This window comes from Myotis nattereri (genome assembly GCF_964212035.1).
Source record: "Myotis nattereri genome assembly, chromosome: 7".
In the NCBI taxonomy this organism is placed as follows: Eukaryota; Metazoa; Chordata; class Mammalia; order Chiroptera; family Vespertilionidae; genus Myotis; species Myotis nattereri.
In genome coordinates this window covers 85,025,902-85,043,698 of record NC_138082.1, presented here as the reverse complement: position 1 = coordinate 85,043,698, position 17,797 = coordinate 85,025,902, and the positions used below count along the sequence as shown (strand labels likewise).

General features: G+C 56.6%; 2 protein-coding genes across 2 annotated transcripts in view; one reads left to right on the top strand and one right to left on the bottom strand.

Moving 5' to 3' along the window:
• The window catches only part of SCTR (secretin receptor), an 80,674-nt gene extending 74,927 nt beyond the window's left edge, over nt 1–5,747 (top strand). The window contains exons 12-13 of the mRNA XM_081095454.1: nt 4,214–4,255; nt 5,318–5,747. Coding sequence (XP_080951580.1) covers nt 4,214–4,255; nt 5,318–5,488 — 213 coding nt within the window. The 3' untranslated portion in view covers nt 5,489–5,747. The remainder of the gene's footprint in view (nt 1–4,213; nt 4,256–5,317) is intronic.
• Nucleotides 5,748–6,973: 1,226 nt separating this feature from the next.
• On the bottom strand, nt 6,974–13,661 carry TMEM37 (transmembrane protein 37). Its single transcript, XM_081096323.1, has 2 exons — nt 13,595–13,661; nt 6,974–8,709 (listed from the first exon to the last, which is right to left on the bottom strand). The coding sequence occupies exons 1-2, from the start codon at nt 13,613–13,615 to the stop codon at nt 8,137–8,139; spliced, it is 594 nt and encodes a 197-aa protein (XP_080952449.1). The 5' UTR covers nt 13,616–13,661; the 3' UTR covers nt 6,974–8,136.
• Nucleotides 13,662–17,797: the final 4,136 nt, after the last annotated feature.

The window sequence follows — 17,797 nt, the reverse complement described above, 5'->3', positions numbered from 1 at the left end:
AGCAGGCTGCTGTTATGTGTGACTAGAATCATTTGACTCTGAAACCATGAGCATACACAACTTATTGAAAATAAAAACCAACTTAAAAGGGAAAACAATGAAGGGAGAAATTGCCTACCGACGAATTCAACATAGGTTGTGAGGTTAAAGAAAATAGTAACCATGTTTGGCAGCAGAGGCCCCCCAGTTTCACAGGTCACTTGCTTATCTGCTCACAGTTGTATCCTTCCACAAACAATGTGGTGTAGCTTTCAGGGAAAACAGACAGAGGGCAAAGAATAAGTCATGAGGGGCCAGCGAAAAAAGGAAATCAAGCCAAAAGCGTTCATACAGAAGCAAACTCCGTTAAGTCCTGTAAAGGTGGGACAGGTGGGTCAGAAACTTGGTCTGGAGCTTCCCAGGAGCCAAAGCAAAGGCAGAAACACAATTTGTTTCAAGATTTACAGTATCCACAGATGAAAACGAGCAAGTGCCCTGGAAAGGCCTCTGGATTACCGGCTTTGGGGCCTGAGGGGAATTGTCCCCGTGGGTTTTCCTAGAGAAGCCAGCCTGTTCCCAGCAGGCTCCAGCAGGCCTCCATCCTCTTCCCGGCTGGCCAGGGCCAGCGAGGGGCTCAGAGCCGCCTCACTCCCAGGTTCTGTGCAGGGCCATCCTTCTGTCACTCTCAGGTTCAGGAGGACACGTCACTGGGAGCACATAATTGAGTGGAGTCAAGTCTTGCCCTAAGCCACGCCCTCAGACACCCCCCGCCCCCCCGGGCTGTCCCCTCTGCCCTCCCCTGAGCCTGCCTTCTGCCCACAGCACCCAGCAGCACGCTGGATCTCCAGGGAACCCAGCCTCTTGAAACCCAGGATGCTTTTTCTCTAGGCCAGAAGCATTGAGCCCACTGTTCCTGGAATGTATGGGAGGCCCATTTAGCAGATGGAGGCAGGCTGGGAGCGGGGGGGGGGGGGGGGGGGGGGGGGGGGAGGGAAAAGGTTCCCAGGTCCAGGCAGATGGAAGGCCTGACCCAGCTGAGAGGGGTAGTGGTCTCTCTGAGAGCACAGACCCAGGTGGCCCCCTGTGTGGACGGGGACTCCCTTCCCTTGGGTGCTGGGACTTGTAGTTGGGGCTGTGGACACCCAGGAAAAGGCTCTTCTCTGGGGAAATGACTTGTCCAGAGAAAACCAAGAGCATTTTCTGCATTCCATAGAAATGCTTACAAAGAAAAAGGATCTTGAGTGGTTTGTTTGTTTTTAACAGAACCTTTGTTTATATACAAACATATATAATTGTATCATGCATTATGCATTTATTATATAACGTATTTTTTAAATTTGTATTATGGAAAATTTCTCCAATATGTATATAAAAGTGAAGAAAATAGTGAACCCCACATGGCCATTGCCAGTGGCATATCCTGTTTCATCCCCAGCCCCATCCACTCCCTCCACGCCCCCTCCCCCAGCATCTTAAGCAAATCCAAGACATCATTCTATTTCAAATGTAATTATTTTAGTATGTATTTCTAAAAGATGGAATTAAGAACACACACAGGACCACAATACTATTACCCCTGTCAATGTTTTTAAAAACCAAAGTTTATTCGCTCTTTCCAATTGTAGAAATAATACTTGCTTATTGAAGGAAATTTGGAAAGTAAGGAAAAGTTGAAAGAGAAAAATTCATTCATAAGCTCAGAACCCAGAGATGACCTCTGTTGAGGTGTGGGTGCTTACTTCTCAGTGTCTTTTCTGTGCAGAAAGACACACACGGTGTCTCTAATTGGGATCAAGCCGTGTTTTTGTATCCTGCTTGTTTGCTTAGTTCTCTACCAGGCCCATCATGAACAATTCCCCGCGTCATAAAGTCTTTAAAGACTCCCTTTTGAATGACTGCCGAATTTCTCACAGTGGCTGGCTGTGCAAGGCCTGCCTTATATGTACCTGGAGCACATCTAACTTTCCCTGGCCCAGGGCTCCTGCCCTCACCTGTGAAAACGTGTCTGTGGATCTTTGGGGCCCAGACAGGTGAAGCCAGGCAACCCTGGGCCCAGGGAGGTGGGCCGCAGCTCTCATCCTGCCTGAACCCCCAAGGCCCAGATCACTCACCTGCAAAGGGGGTCCTCCCACCTACCTCCTAGAGCTTTGGCAAGGATTCAATGAAGCACCTGGCACCCAGAAGCCCACAGTTGTGCAGGCCAAGCTGTGCTCAAAGCTGCTTTATCTCGGCCTGCCCTTCATGCCCCTGGCAATGGTTCCTAAGTGATGCCCACCCCAACCACCTGGGGATTGTTCAAAGCTGCTGATGGCCCACTCCCAGACATTCAGATTTGGGGCGCAGGGTAAAACCTGAGCAGGGCTCCCAGGTGTTCTAATGTGCAGCACAATTTCTGCTTTGGGTCAGTGTTCACCACCACCCCCCCCCCCCCGCCCCGCCCCAAGTTGTCCCCATTCTAGGCAGCAGGATTGATGCCTGAAAATCTAAAGCAAGTCCTCCTAGTTTTGTCACTAAGCCTGGGTAAATGCCAGCACCCCAGAGCAGTCGTGGGATTAAGCCCACTATCGACGGGCTGGTTTCTTGCTCTTTGGGGTCCTTTCCAATGTAGTAAGTAGGTAAGGGCAGGCCTCGGTGGAATTGGGGAAGAGGGCTTGGCCTCTGAGGTCAGAGCTGTGACACCTGGGCCTGGGGCAGGGCCTGTAATGGAAGGAAGAGCAGGGCGGCCCGAGGTGGGTCCCTGAGGAGAGCAGGGGATTTGCACTGCAGAGACCTTGCTCATGGCTCATGGCTCTCCGCACACCTATTAGGCTCAAATCCTGCATCCAGGCTGTAGTCCCTACCCTGGCAGGGCTCCATGCCCGGATCCCAGGGGGCACCATTGGGCAAACAGGAGCTCCTGATAGCGGGAGGCACAGGCCGCACCATGCCAGGGAACACGAATCGGATGTGGCCCGGAGGCCCCTGCCCCAGGAGATGCGTTCACCTGTCCCTTAGCAGGGAGGTCACGCCCACAGCTGGCTGAGTGCACACAGGCTTATTCTGACCACACATCGGCACACTTATTTTTCAGTTTGAATAGTTGGCCATGTTTAAACATCTCCAGCTTATCTTTTTTTTCCTTTAAATATTTCTTTGGGGGAGGGACACCACTCTTCTACTCAATTGAAAACAACGTTTTGAACAGAACAGATCTTTTGTTTCTTTACACCTGTCATGCCATGAGCTCCCAGGTAGGGGGCTCCCTCGGCCCAGGCTCTGTTGCGTTGGTTCTCACCGGGAGCTGCTCTGGGCGGAGCAGCTACCTCAGTTGAGCCCGGGTACCTTTCTGTTTAGCTTCCTTCTTGTTCTGAACATTTTCCTTTACGTTTCAGGAAGCTCTCTCGCTTCTTGGAGGCTTGATATGCTCAACTCCTACTTTCATTCTCTTGCCCTTGTGTGTTTGCAATGCCCACGCTTGCTGGGTGACGCTGCTACCCTTCCGTCTGCCCTGGGAACGTCCGTGGGGCATCCTTGTTGAACAGTGCCCTTGAAGGCAGCAGCATCGCCTTTCTTGTAGATTCGCACGCATGTGGCCCAAGGAGCAACTTCGTGTTTTCTAAGAGAACGTGTAGCAGGGCCTCTCTTTCCCTTTGTGTTAGTCATTTTGGCGAGTTACGGGAAGATGGCGGTTCCGGTCGGAAGGCCCAGCTTGTCTTGAACTTGAGCCCGCTCAGGGCCCAGGGTGTCACATGGATGGCCCCAAGCCCTCCTCCAAGTGCTACTACCCCCTGCTTCTCCCAGGTGGCCCCCCTGACTAATCAGGTGGCTGGCCTTCCCCGTGCCCTGTGAGAGCCCTTACTTCAGTGTCACTGACACCACATGTGCAAGGTCTACACTAGACACTGGGGACAGCGAATGAAAGGGACCCTGTCCTTGCCCCAAGGAGCTGTCTGTGCCGATGACACAGCACAGACAGGAGAGGCGCCCATCCCCCTGCGGTGAGGGGTGTGAGAAGGCTCTGGAGCACTCCGGGTGGGGTGGGGCAGGGCGGATGGGGGGAGCCTGGGCTGGTGACACAGCACAGACAGAAGAGGCAGCCCATCCCCCTTGCGGTGAGGGGTGTGAGAAGGCTCTGGAGCACTCCGGGTGGGGCGGGGCGGATGGGGGGAGCCTGGGCTGGTGATGGAAGAGCTGAGGAAGAGGTCAGAGGGAGGCGAGTGCTGGGCACTAACCCTGCTGCCCTGTCCCTCTGCAGGGCCTGGTGGTGGCCGTCCTCTACTGCTTCCTCAACGGGGAGGTGAGTGCTCGGGCTGCCTAGCGCCTGGAGGGGCTGCCAGTCACTGGATTCCAGGTCAGAGCGAGCTGCCTGGAAAGGGTGGTGGGGTGTGGGCAGGGCAGGCCGGGGTGTCCGGACTTGGGCCTGTCTTCACGAGTCTGAGTCACTTTATGGGAGCAACAGAATCACCTGGAAGGCTTGGTAAACAATTGCTGGGCCCTACCCCCAGTTTCCAGTCAGCAAAAATGGCCTGGGTTGGAGCCTGGGATGCTTTTAACAAGCATTACAGCGGATGCTTATCCTGGGAAAGTCAGGAAGTGGAGGAGAGTGCAGGAACTCCCCTGAAGCCGGGCTCCTGGCTGGACGATGACCTGTCACTGCCTCACTCTGAGCTTCAGTCTTCCCATCTGTAAAATGAGTAACTCAAATGACACTTCTGCCAACTCAAAGGCTCCCAGTGGCCATTGACTCCTTGGGGCCTGCTCGCGTACCTTGCGGCCTGTGCCCTCACCCAGCATTTGGGTCAGGACATGAGGTTCCTGGCACACAGAAGCTGGTAATCACGAGTGAACACAGCATGGCACGCAAGTCAGGCCTTTCTGTGACTGCTGGCCATCTGTCTGCTTCGCACACTCTAATGGGGATAACTTCCGGCGTTTCCCCAGAATGAGCCACCAAGCCCAGCCTCAAAGATTCGGCTGCTACAGCGGGGTCATGGGGGAAATTTCCAGAGCAGCTCTCTGGCCCTCAGACTAGCTCTGAGCTAGGGTGGCTTCCTGGGAACGTGTCCTGTTCCGTGGGATGATGTGGATGTTGGTGTCCTGGAGCTAGTGTGACAACGACAAGCCCTTCAGGACATTTGTAGTGAGATGGCAGGTGATCGTGCCCAGGGAAGGGCCCTCAATACCCCCTGGACATCGGGGTTGGAGCTGGTCAATCCGAGTGGCCTGCAGGAGGTGGGGAGGCATGACTCCTGGGCAGGAGTGGCAGGACCGTGCAGAGGCCCCAGGGGGTGAGCAGGACTCTAGGCCCCGGGCCCTTCTTGCTATTCCCTCCTGGGCTGATGGCTGGTCTCCGGGACAGGTGCAGCTGGAGATTCAGAAGAAGTGGCGGCAGTGGCACCTGCGTGAGCGTCCACTGCGCCCCATGGCCCTCAGCAACTCCTCCAGCACCGGCACCAGCAGCCTCACCCCCAGCACCAAGGCCAGCCCCTCGGAGCCGAGCCGGGGCACCTGCAGGGCCAGCGTCATCTGAGAGGTCGGAGCAGGGCCACCGTGGACATAGGCCACGCTGGGTCCTGAGAGAGCAGGACACTGCTTCGGGACCGCCCACCTCCCCCCAGGCAGCATAGGCTTTCTCCTGCGACCAGTGACCTCTTCTCCAGGCCCTGGGGTGGAGGGTGAGAGTCCCTCAGAACGCGACAGAAGGAACCTGGGCAGCATGGGACAGAGAGCGGGAGAGCAGCTCAGCAGTCTGAGAAGGGAGGAGGAAAATAAATGGGAACCGAGGTGAGATGTGGTGTGGTCAGTCTCCTTGTCCTTGAGACAGGTGAGGGAGGATGCTCTGGTCCACTCCGTACTGCTTCCTGGAGGAGGGGCTTCCCTGGTCCCCTGCTCGTTTTTAGGGATGAACTTAGAAGCTCCGGAAACATGAGGCATCACGGTCCTTGGCCCCAGGTGGACCCTCCCTGCCCTCACCTGTCCAGGATCTCTCATCCTAGTGCAGTGGTTCTCAGCCTTGGCTGCCCATTAGAATCACCTGGGAATCTTTTTAAAATCCTGATTTCTGGGCCCCATCCTCCGGAAATTCTGTTTCTTTGTTACTAATGTTGTGGCCCCACCCCATAACAAAGAAACAGAATTTCTGGAGGATGAGGCCCAGAAATCAGGATTTTAAAAAGATTCCCAGGTGATTCTAATGGGCAGCCAAGGCTGAGAACCACTGTCCTAGAGCCTTCAAGATGACTGAATTAATCTGAGCAAGTCCCCGGGGAGGCCAGGACAGCCCCAGGACCCAGCTCCCCTTTAGTAGCCCTGACATGGTCTGAGGCATCCCTCCGCCTTACTGCCCTGTCAGTCAGTTATCCTGGGCCCCCAAGGCAGGGAGAGCAGGAGAGGGGGCATTATACCATTTGATAGGAGAGAAGCAGGTTCACCCAGGCCCTGTGACTTGCCCAAACTACTAGGTTAGGAGGGGGGCAGAAGCCCAGTCCAGGGCTTTAGGTCTCAAGTCCCCATGCTCCAAGGCTGTCTCCTTTACCAGGGCCTGTCTCCCCCTCCCATTGGGGATTTTAGTCTCACCCTTTCCTCTCTGGATCTCAGTTCCCTTGAATACCAACACTCCCTCCCCACCAGCCTTGTGAGGATTAAAGAGCGCTCAATATTTAAACTCTTTTACAAAACAAGAACTACCAGTGCTCTCCGGCCCATGCATCTGGACAGAGTGGAGACCCCGCCCCCCACTGTAGAGAAAGAGCATCTTGCTGGTGAGGGGTCCAGCTCTAGTCCCGGCTCTGGGTGGCCCTGGGTGAGTGCTATCCCTCTCTGGCCCTGACCCCCCACCTCTGCACCTCTGCACAGACAAGGTCACCCTTTGCCCCTTGCAGTCTGCTCCTGGTGAAGGCCAGGTGCCCACTTCCAGGGCTAAGAACCCAGCCTACGCAGTTGATGAGCTCTGCCCTCCAATTACCGATTGGTCCACAATACCTTTCTGGAGCCATCTCCACAGACTGTGCATTTTGGAATAAAAGTTTTTAAAAAACACAAGAGGTAGGTACAAGCACCCAGCCCAGCCCAGGAAGGGAAACCTGAGTGACCAAAACTCATACACCCCGTGGCAGGCAGAGTGAGCCAGGGCAGGCCAGACTTCATTCGGCGGGGGAGTGGGAGGGCTGGGTGGATGAAGTGGGCTGAGGGCACAAAGGCACTGGAAAGGGGACCATTTAATGCCCCAAACACTGGTCTGCTGGTGAGATGGAAATCTTCACTGGTTCCTGGTCCCCTTCACCTGCGAGCACCTTCAGGAGTTTAACCATCACCCAGGGTCCAGCAGCTGCTCTCTGAATGTGTTCTGGGATCAGAGATGGTGCACCTCAGGCTGCCTAATCCTCACCAAAGCTGGGCACGCACACTTGCCTCAGGGAGCGAGCGCTGCGCATTAGAAGTCAGGTGGACTTTTCTGGAAGGCTTGCTCCAAACTCTACTCAAAGAGGTCAGGCAGGAATCCCACAGGCAGAGCCCCCAGAGGAGACAACCAGCTGCTGGAAGTGGGGGGTTAGACTCCCCAATGGGAGGGATTATAGAGTTCCCCAAAGGGCAGGGGTCGAATCAAGTAAAATGGTTTGAAAAACGACCAGGTGCAAGAAATCCTGAGGTCATCCTGAATTCTGCCTCCCTGGCATGACCAAAGCTAACGCAGAGGCGTGCCCAGAGGTCGCCTGAGTTGGTGGAAGGAAGTCCTGGGCTCGGCTGGACACCCTTAGCGGGAAGGCGATCCACTCTTAGCCACGGCGGAGGCCCCAGGGACCCTGCAGCTGGTCTCCCAGCACAGAGCCGGGAAGCAGGTGTGAACAGCCCTTGGCTGCACAGCCAGCCCAGGCACCAGTTACCTGAGCTGCATCCAAATCGATTCCCGTCCTGGGAAGGAGGATTCAAGAAAAGGATTTTACAATGTGTTCTACAATCTACATGCTAGTAACTTGGCTACACTTGTGCAGTTGGTGGCCTGGAGGCAGGCTCCTGGCCTCTGGCCCTGGGCACAGGGCCCTGGGCCATTTCTGGCTGACCCCCCAAAGGTTACTGGGTAAGAGGCAGCAGTTCCAAGGTCACTGTCCCACCCCTACCCCCACCAGACGTCACGTCTTGACCACTTTGTGGTGGAACCCGATGTCCTTGGAGGAGGGCCTAAAATTCCCTCAGCTGGCCCCAGGGATGGCTGATGCTGTTGACGTGAAGGCCGCTGATGGCGTTCAAGAAGAGGAGGAAGGAGGCAGTGAACTGGCACCAGAACATGAGGGTGAAGCCGGTGAGCGTGACCTGGCTCCTGAGGAGGATCACAAAGCTCAGGAGCCCCGCAGAGGAGAGGACAAACGAGGCGAGGAGCAGGATGCAGCCCAGGGCCCACTTGCGCCGTGAGTGGAGGTCCTCGCACACCTGAGACACCATGAGGAGCTCCAGGCCAAAAACGGCGGCCACCACGGCCAAGGCGCCTGTGCTGCGGGCCAGGACCATGCCCTCAGCCAGCCCCGGCACGCGGGCCCGACTCAGGTCTCTGAGGCAGTGTGGCCCAGTCTGGTTGGAGCTGGTGCAGAAGTGCCATAGCCCGAAGAGGCGGTCCCCAGCCAGGAGCCAGTGACCGTCACAGATGGAGACCGAGGAGAGGACCATGGCCAGCGCAGCACACACGATGATGAGCGTCCGGATGAAGGATTCAAAGAAGGACCGGCGCGGCCTCCGTTGGCCCAGCAGCCTCTGGGCCTGGAAGATACACAGAGGCGGCATGTCAGGGAGGGCACCGCCACCCCCCCAACCTGTGCAGGGAGGACCCTGACCACGCCTCCACTTCCCACAGCCACGACTTCTGCTCCGTCCCCCACGAAGCCTGGAATATGGCCCTTACTCAGCCTCCTGCCCAGCTCCTCCTTCTTGGGGGACCTTTCCCCTTCTACCTGTTCCCCGTTCTCCATCTGAGACCTACACGCACTGTCAAGTCATTGACCAGGCCCGAAGGCTTCCCTGACTTTTCTTCAATGATCTTCATGAGGAAGGAATCCAAATTCTATTGGCTGGCGAATCCTACTCCCTTCTGAATTTGGAGAACCTGTCTGGCCTGGCTAGTGTGACCTTGAGCTTGCAGCTGGCCTGGGTTTCTTTATAAGCAAAACAAGAAAACTGCCTGGAAGGCTGAGGGTTGTAAAATCAGCGGAACACAATCCACGGCCGTTTCCTCTCTCGCCAGGACTCCCCCAGTACAGGCCCAGGTTCCTCCTCACCCCCACCCGCTGCTTCTGCACTTTCCACATTCTGCCCTGGCCGCCGTCCCATTAACTTTTTCCTCAGTGCTGACGGGGATGTTTGCACCTTGCCCTTCAGTCTTGCTCAGCCCCTCCCTGGACTTGCCAACCAGACTTTCTGTTCTAGCAGCTTCTGGAGGGGGGTAGGGGGGAGGGGGGAGCCCCTGAGGCTCTTCTTTAGCCTCTGGTTTCAGCACAGGTGTCCGCCCCCCACCCCCATCCCCTGCCCAACCTCTCTGACAAGCTGAGCCAGGTACCCAGTGAGGTGTCCCTTATCTCACAGCCCTCAGACACCACCCAGTGCCATTCCCAACCACCAGCCCGGGAAGCAAAAGAAACACTTAAGAGTACATTCCTTGCCCAGCCCCCCGCGCTGCAGATCCGCCCTGTCTCCCTCTCCAGCTTGGCCCCAGTGGGCTCCCCCTGGCCACCTCACTCGGGCACAGCAGCTCTCCCTCCAGGCCTAGGCCAAGCCAGCACTTTCTTCCCTCAGACCTACTGGCCCTCCACCTGAAAGGATCTGCTCCCGTTGCCCCCTTTCTCCGCTCTTCAAAACTGTCAGACACGGCTTTTCTGCCTACTGGGTCCCCTTCTGAAACTTCCCATCAGGCATCTGTTTTCTCCACCGTTCTGATCACAAGTTATCCATTCCCTCGTGACTTGTATTACATATTATCTACCTTCCCATGAGAAACTACTATGTCCCCAGTACCCGGCACACTGGGTGTGCAAGAAGAGCCATGGGATAAGTGAACGGTCAAGTTTGCCACCACTGTCACTTCCACCTGAATCTGCCTTTAAACCCACGTCTCCCCCCAGCCAGTGGATGTCAAAGCAGCCCGGGTTACACTCCACCTGGGAAGGTAAGTAAAGCAAGACAGCTCATGACAGCCGATGCTGGGGAACTGAACCGGGCAGTGGAGACACCCCGCACCAGGTGCAAAGGGAGGCTTCCAGAGGCAAGTCCAGGCCACACCTCTCAGCAAGGGACACCAAGCAAAGCCACGCTCCTGGCACAGTCCTGTGGTTAGAGACCTAGAAGAACATCAGGCTGGCTGCTAACTTGCAGAGGTGAGCAGGAGCTACTGCTAAGTTCAGTCCCAAGGTTACCTGAACAAGGACCTCGCTGGCTTTCTGCACTTCTGCTTCGGCAGGGGCCTATTTTACTCCTAAACCTGTGAGGCTGGTAGAGTAGGAAGCTCCATGCAAGGAAAAAAACTGTCATGCAGAGGTCAGGTGACTTGCCCAAGCTCACGCACCTAAATCACAATAGAGCCTGTCACAGCTGCCCAGACGACTGATGGGGTGCAGAGGATGAGGTGCTCATAAGCACCAGCTGGGGCCTTCCCAGTGGAGGGCCTTGTGTTAGGGGCTCAGTAGAGAGTGCGGAGGGGGACCCAAGCTGTCAGGACAAAGGCAGCCTTGGGGCAGCAAAGAGCTCCCAGGCAGGAGCCTGGGCTGTGGTTCTCAAACTGTGTCCCCCTGCTTCTGATGGGGGCTTTCAGGGGAGTAAGGGAAGCTGCCTCCGGGCCCTTCCTCCCTCCAACTAACAGATCCATTACCGGCTGGAGACCGTGGGGATCCGGGGGTCTATATTGGGAAGCTTTAGAAAAACCAGCTGTGCTGCTAAGAAACAAACCAAGGAAACTGAAACCTCTGTCTACAAACCGGTCAAGGTGCTTGTCCTTGGGCCTTTCTTAACCTCTTTGGCCCTTGTCCTCTCACCTACAAAGTGGAGCTGGTGACTCCCGAAGAGCAGCAGTGGCCATAAAGGCACCGGGCAAAGTCACGCCCTCGGGTGGGAAAGCCCCAGGGGCAGAGAACAAGTCACAAGAACACAGGGCCCAGAAACCTCCTGCCCCTAGACATCACGCTGTCTGGGAAACAGGCACGTCCTGTCCCTCTCGGCCCCACCTGTCCTGAGCACAGGCTGGACTTTCAGCCCTCAGCTATCACACCGGGGTCAGAAAGAGAAGACAGCTGATGTCAGTTCATTCTTCCCCTCCCACTACAACGCAGTCAGCTCTCCCACCACCAGGAAAACTCCTGAGGATGAAAGGGATCGTGTATAGAAAAGAGCTTGGCACAGGTGCAGCCCCCACGTCACCCTCTAGTAACATTAGTAACAATAATAATGCACACGGAGTCTTCATTCCTAACCACCTGGCACCACACCGGCTTCTGGCCTGCCCACTAGTGGCCCCGAGCCTGAACCCTCTCCTGGAGGCAGCGTGGGCAGTGGACGCCCAGTGGGTAACAGGAGGTGAGGGCAGTGGAGTTCTGCCCCTGTCCTGCCAGCCCCCAGCTGTGGGACCTTGGGCGACACGTTAATCTCTTAGAACTTTGACATTCTTGGATAAAAATGGGCAAACCTTCCCCTTTATTCATCTGTAAGCCCGAATGAATGATTTCTTGTGACTCACAAAAGAGTGTACCTTGACACTCCTGGGCCTGTGAGTCCCAGGCCAAGATCTTATAACCCAGGACTCCATCTGCTCCTATCAACACCCAAGTACGTAGGTACTTCGGGCTGCTCACTAGTAATTCTCCACGTCCCCAACACAGCCTCCAAAATCCATCCTCCCGCCCTGGACCCCCATCATCACCAGCTGGAAATGTCAATAGCTTCCCTAAGCCTTGGCCTGCTGCCATCCCGGGAGCCACCCGAGTGGCTGGACATGCAGCCCCAGGAGCCAGCCAGCCTGCTCTGCAGCTGTGCTTGACCTCTGGGAAGCGATCCCCTCTCTTTCCTTAGCCATAAAGGGAGATCGCAGAGGCTACCTCCTGTGGTGGTTGCGGGCTGAAATGAGTCACCCCTCCTGGTGCTCAGAGCAGTTCCTGGCACCTTGGTTAAGCTCCTAAACCACAGTGGCCATAGTCATACAAGGCAGCACCCTCGCCCTCAGGGCAGCCTGTGTCCAACCTCAGAGAGCCCCTGGCCTTCACCTCACTCCCACTGCTCCCCTCCCCGCGCGGGCCTCTCCTCTTCCCTCCTCTTCCTCCACTACCCACGGGTGTTCCCGGCTCCCCTGGCTCCCCTCTTCCTAACCGCACAAAGCACCCTCCTCCCCACCCCGCCCTCAGCTTTGGCACCAGTTAATTTATCACTCGCTCCCGGCCTCTTCTAAGTCCTTGTTTACAAGTCCCTCTCTCGGAAGGGGCAGTCAGTTCCGGGAGGGGAGAGCCCACAACCCGGCCTCAGGCTCCTGCCCCCGCCGCCCAGGGCCTGTCCCAGGGGGCTGCCTGGTCAGGAATCGGATTCCGCCCGGAGCGAAGAGGAGCGGCATGCGTCCCTCCTCCTTCCCGCCCCAGCAGCTGTGGCCGCTGGACCGGCCGGGGCGCCTCTGGGCGGCTGTGCGGGCGAGGCGGGGAGCGCGAGGGAGATGTGGAGCCAAGAAGCCCTGGTTCTGAATCTCCATTCCTTCGCTTAGCCGGCCGCACGGACAGGCCCTTCGCCTCCGAATGGCAGTCACCTCGTCGGTAAAACGGGCGGAGCGACGTCTACCCTGCCCGGCGTGGCGGGGTCCGAGACCTGCTGCCAAGTAACGGAACCTCTCCTGTCGGCTCAGCCCGTCGGCGGGGTGTCTCCGCGTAAAGATCGCGCGCGGCTGGGGGTCCCGCCACCTGCTGGCTCCCCTGGGAGCCCCGGCCCAGGGAGGGCAGGAATGGGGGTTCTCCGCCACACACGCAGGGCACCACAGTAAGAAAAAAACAAGACTTGCGGGCGGACCGCTCCCCGCCCAGACCCTTCGCTCTGGGGCGTCCGCGCGCCCAGCGAGTCCCTCCCCGGCCCAGAGCCGCAGGCGCAATCGTGGGGAGCAGGGGGGGGGCGTGGGGGGAAGGGGAGAGTCGGTCTCGCCCCGACCCAAGAAAGCCGGCTGCCCAGGGAGGCACCTCGGGTCCCGGGAGGCAAGCCTCACTCCGCAAGTGGGTTCTGTCCACCCTCCACTCCAGGCGCACCTCCTTTTTGAGAAGGAGGGACCTCTTCGCTGAGCCTCACCGACCGCGCTGGGGGCTCCAACGAGAGGCAGAGAGAAGTTGGGGAGTCCCGCGGGCTGGCGGGGCGCGAGCAGAGCCGGAGCAGACAGCGCTTCCCGACTGCGGTCCGCGAGCCCGCAGCCTGGGGCGGCGCGGCGGACACCCCCAGCCCCTCGGGGTCCCCTCCCATCCCCCCCGCCCGGCCCCCCTGCCGACCACCCTCCCAGCCCCCTCCGGGCCCCCCTCCCGGTCCCCTCATGGCCCCCGCCCGGCCCCCCTGCCGACCGCCCTTCCGTCCCCGCCGTGCGCGGTGCTAAGCCCCTTGCACCCCGCCCCTGGCGGCCCCGGCCCCGGCGCCGGGCTCGGGCTACCTGCACCGCGATGGCGGTCATGCTGCCCCGGCCCCGCCGCGCTCCCTCCAGCGCTCGCCGCGCGCCCGCGCCCGTCCTGGGACCTCTTCCCGGGGCGGGGCGGGGCGGGGCGGCCGCGGGGCGGGCCGAGGGCGGGGATCAGGCACCTTTCAAAGCGGAGCGGCGAGCCCCGGGGCGGGCTCGGCCGCCTTCCCGCTCGGTTTACGCAGGGTCCGCGGGGCGCCCGACAGAGCCCCGGGGAGCCCGGGGAGGGCGGTGCCGGGAGAAGGCCGGGCGCCCAGGAAGATGCGGCCCCCCGCAGGGACCTGCCCGCGGGTCCCGGGGAGGAGGACGGGGCCCTGGGGGAGGGCTGACTGCTGACGTCGGGCCGGGAGTCGCTGCCTCGCTTCCGAATCTCGGGGACCAGGTCTCCGGACCGACTCCCCGGAGGCCTGAGGCGCCAGCGGGGACTGGGGATTCGGTTCCCGCCCTGGCTCCCCAAGTCTGGAGGAGGAGGTAGGGAGAGGAGGCTCGAACCCGGGCTCTACGGCCTTCACCGCCTGCTGTGTGACCTTGGGCTGACTGACTAACGTCTCTGAGCCTAGGTTAAAAACGAGTTACTTTTGAAAGGCTGGCGACTGGCGAGGCCCTCGGTGAGCGTGAAAGCAGTGGAACCGTCTGGGTCGGTTTTCTCTTCCCGAAAGGGGGATGTACAGATCTGCACCCCGCTGGCCTCCTCAGGACCATCCAAAGGCAACAGGACCAAACAAAAGTCATTCTTCTTCCTCGATTTCTAATGGGGCCTGAATTCTAGGAGGTCCTGTGTATGAAGTCTCCGCACCAAGAGGGATGGGAGTGGGCAGGAGGGCCCAAGGGTAGAAATTTCCACGTAAGACTGTCCCCTGCCATCTCAGTTTGTGGGGAAGTGTGTGCTGTAAAGATGGGGATCCCTCTCTCCGTCACTAAATGGGGTAAATGACATTATTTGTATCTTTCAGACAGGCGGGCAGCTGCCCCCTGACTTCACCCAAGGATTCAAAACAACTCACTTATCTCTTTTCCCCCAGGAGCCACGTGAAAAAGGGGGAAAGTTGCAGTTATCTGCATCCCCAGTCAGATGGTCATGGGATTGCATCACCACTGCCCAGGAGGCCTTGTAAAAACCCTCAAACCCAGCCCACAGGCCCCGGCAGGAGGCCATGCCCTCAGCCTCCACATGTGAACCAATGGAGAGCCAGGCCTGGCCTTCCCCCCCAGAACCAGTCTTGGCCTGAGTTCTTGCCAGTTTTGCATCAGAATCACCGGAAGGGCTTATTAAAACAGACTGCTGGGCCCACCCCCGAGTTTCTGACAGTGGATCTGGAGTGAGGCTATTTCTAACAAGGTGCTCCTCCTGCTGCTGGTCTGGGGGCCCTGCTTTGAGAATCACTGAGCTAAGGCAAAGGGGAGCTAGCCAGGCCAGCCCCTCTCTGCTAGGGGCCTTTCCCCAGTGGCCCCCACCTGCCTTCTCCGCAATCATGGGTCCCAGAAGCCAGGTTCTCCTCCCTCCACAGCCCTGGGCTCCAGAGCAGGGGCTGGCATGGGAATGGAGCACCTGGTGTTATAGCATAGTAAGAAGCTAGGAAAATTCCAGGACAAGCGGAGTAGGGAACCTAAGACAGGTAGCTCTCTGGAGCCATCATGGCCCCAAACCGGAGCCCTCTGCCCCGAAGCATGCTGGGATGTGCTGACCCTGACTCAACTCTGCAAGCTTCCCAGCTGACAGCCTCCTTTGCGGGCGGGGTCCCCTTGCCAATGATGAGGGCCCCTCTTCTCTCCCAACTTTGCCCTGGATGGCGTTTTGACTCTGACCCCCCTGAACTAATTTGATTAGTACATTTCAAGATTTCTAAATGCGCCATTCTCCAGCTCCTACGTATTTTCTGGATATTTATGTGATTCTCAAACTTTTCCAGCAAGAGACGCACCTCCACCCCATCCTTTGTTTTGAGAGATCCTGGCTCAGGACCCTGTCAGCCATTCTCTGACCGTGGCACGTGGGCATGATTCTTGCATTCAAGGTCCTCCTGGGGTGTCTTATTTTTCATTCCCCCATTGGAACCCCCTCTGCTGTGTTGCTAGATGGGATGCTGCCCGATTCATGAATCACTTAATAAAGCCAATTGCATCTTCACATTTACTAGGTTGGATTATGTTTTTTTTAAAGATTAAAACAGAACACTTTTATAACTTCAAAAAATTTTCAGAATTCTACATGATAGTTTCCTGATTGAAGAACATACATGTTTGCATGTGGATCCCTAGATTCCCTGCAAAATACTCCTGCCGTTCTGCCCTCGGTAAACTGGGAGCCGCTGTCTGAACTCCTGACTGACTAGCAGAGAGGCCATCGTGCTCCCTTGTCCGTGGAAGACCCCCTGGCATGCTCTGCAGGGCGTGGGTGACAAGTGCGTGGTAGGGGCGGAGGGGCCTCCAAACTCCCTCGTCCAAACTCAGAGTGTAAGGGGTGGCGTAGGTGTACATTAAATAGTTTCATGTTTATCTGTAGGTGTAGAGAGGTCTTTCCTAGTCGTGGAGGTAGGATGTCCTAAACTCTTTCCCCCCAAACCTTCTCCTGGAAGTTTGTTGCTCTGACTCGGTGTGCCTCTCCCCCTGGAAGTCGGTTATCCGCTGTGGCAAAGTGCACAGGCGGGCCGTCGCCGCTGCTGTGGCCCAGGGCTGCTGACTGAAGGATTCCGTGGGGCACAAAGGGAGGAAGAACGTTTTCGTCATTTCCCCTGAGCGTGGGCTGCAGCAGATTTATTTTGAACTGAAGGCATTTGAGAATAGATTTTTTTTTCTGGAATCCCCTTGTCTAAAAGCAGAGCTTCTCTCTGTCTGGTTCATGGGCTGGGGCTGACAGAAGATGGAGGAACAAGAGAGGAACAGACACGTGCATTAGCTTGTGCATCGCACAACAAGGGAGCACACTAGAAACTCAGAGGGGCAGGTACAACTGGCCTAATGGGAACAGAAGGAAGAAGAATGCTTTTGTAGGAAACAGCCAAGACAAAGGCAGGTTTCGGATTCCCAGGGTGACCAGTGGGAAGGTTAAAGGGAGGGAGGGCCAGTGATCAGGCTGTTATGTGGATTCCTCTGGTGCCTTCTCCAAGCTGATAAGGGTCTAGGGTTATCTCAGGTGAATAAACTTTGTCCTTTCTGGCAGAAAGGGGAGGGGACAGATGTATGTCCTGCTGTGAGGCAGACAGGGACAGGGCCCAGAGCTCTACTTGGCTCTGCTTCTCAGTTGCCATCAGCTCAAAATAATCCTTACACCAAAGTGCAGATTTGGGGTTTGACATATCTGCACCCCCTTCAAACGCAGTTGTTATAAATTCCTCCCCAGAGGCGAGCAGGGAAGATGAACTCCATCGCCAGAAACCGGAAACCCTCATGGCATCACTCCTAAACAGAAATTGTCACGATGTCTTACCCCTTCCTCTATCAAGATGGCATATAAGCCCCCAGTTCTAACTACTCCCTCGAGTCACATTCTTTTTCTGAATTTCCGTTCGTAGATGATTAAAGCCTGTCGTCTCTCTTGCTAATCTGGTTTTCTGTCTGTTTAATTTGTAGCTCCCCAATTACTTAACCTAAGAGGGCAGAGGAAAAGTTTTTCCTCTGCAACAGTATCTTCCCATCGCCTTTCTTATACAATCTATTTCTTTGTGACTTTCTCCCCCTAGATCAGTGATTCCCAACTTTGGCTGCTCAATGAATGGAGGTTCAGGTGTAATAGTCTGTCCTAGACTCTAAAATTGTGACTGGGATACATCCAACCCCGGTACCGCCCCTAACATTCTTGAACTTTCTTCATTGACTTAAAATTCAATTGAGTGTGAGGAACTAGTTAATATTAAGTTGTAATATTAAGTTGGGGAAAGTTGATTTACTTTCGCCAAGGAAGTAAACATTGAATGTGATGACACACAGATCTCTAATTTGAAGACTATCTGGAAGCATAGAAAAAGTCAAGTAAAATAACAGAGTTTTAGACTGAGGACAGACCCTGAGCCAGGATTGCCAACCCAACACTAGAATCACCTGGGAAGCTTTTAAAACCACATCAAGCCAGCCCCCACCCAGACCTAGCTAGGCGTCCCTGTGGGGCAGAGCCTGGGATTTGCTTTTTAAAGCTCCCAGCTGTTTCTAATATGCGGTTGAGGTTGGAAACCTGTCCTAAAG

Excerpts from the sequence above, each read along its gene's own strand:
- TMEM37 (XM_081096323.1), bottom strand. The coding sequence starts at position 13,615 with ATGACCGCCATCGCGGTGCAG. Across the intron at positions 8,710-13,594 it reads TGACCGCCATCGCGGTGCAG|GCCCAGAGGCTGCTGGGCCA; the intron begins GTAGCCCGAGCC and ends TGTATCTTCCAG.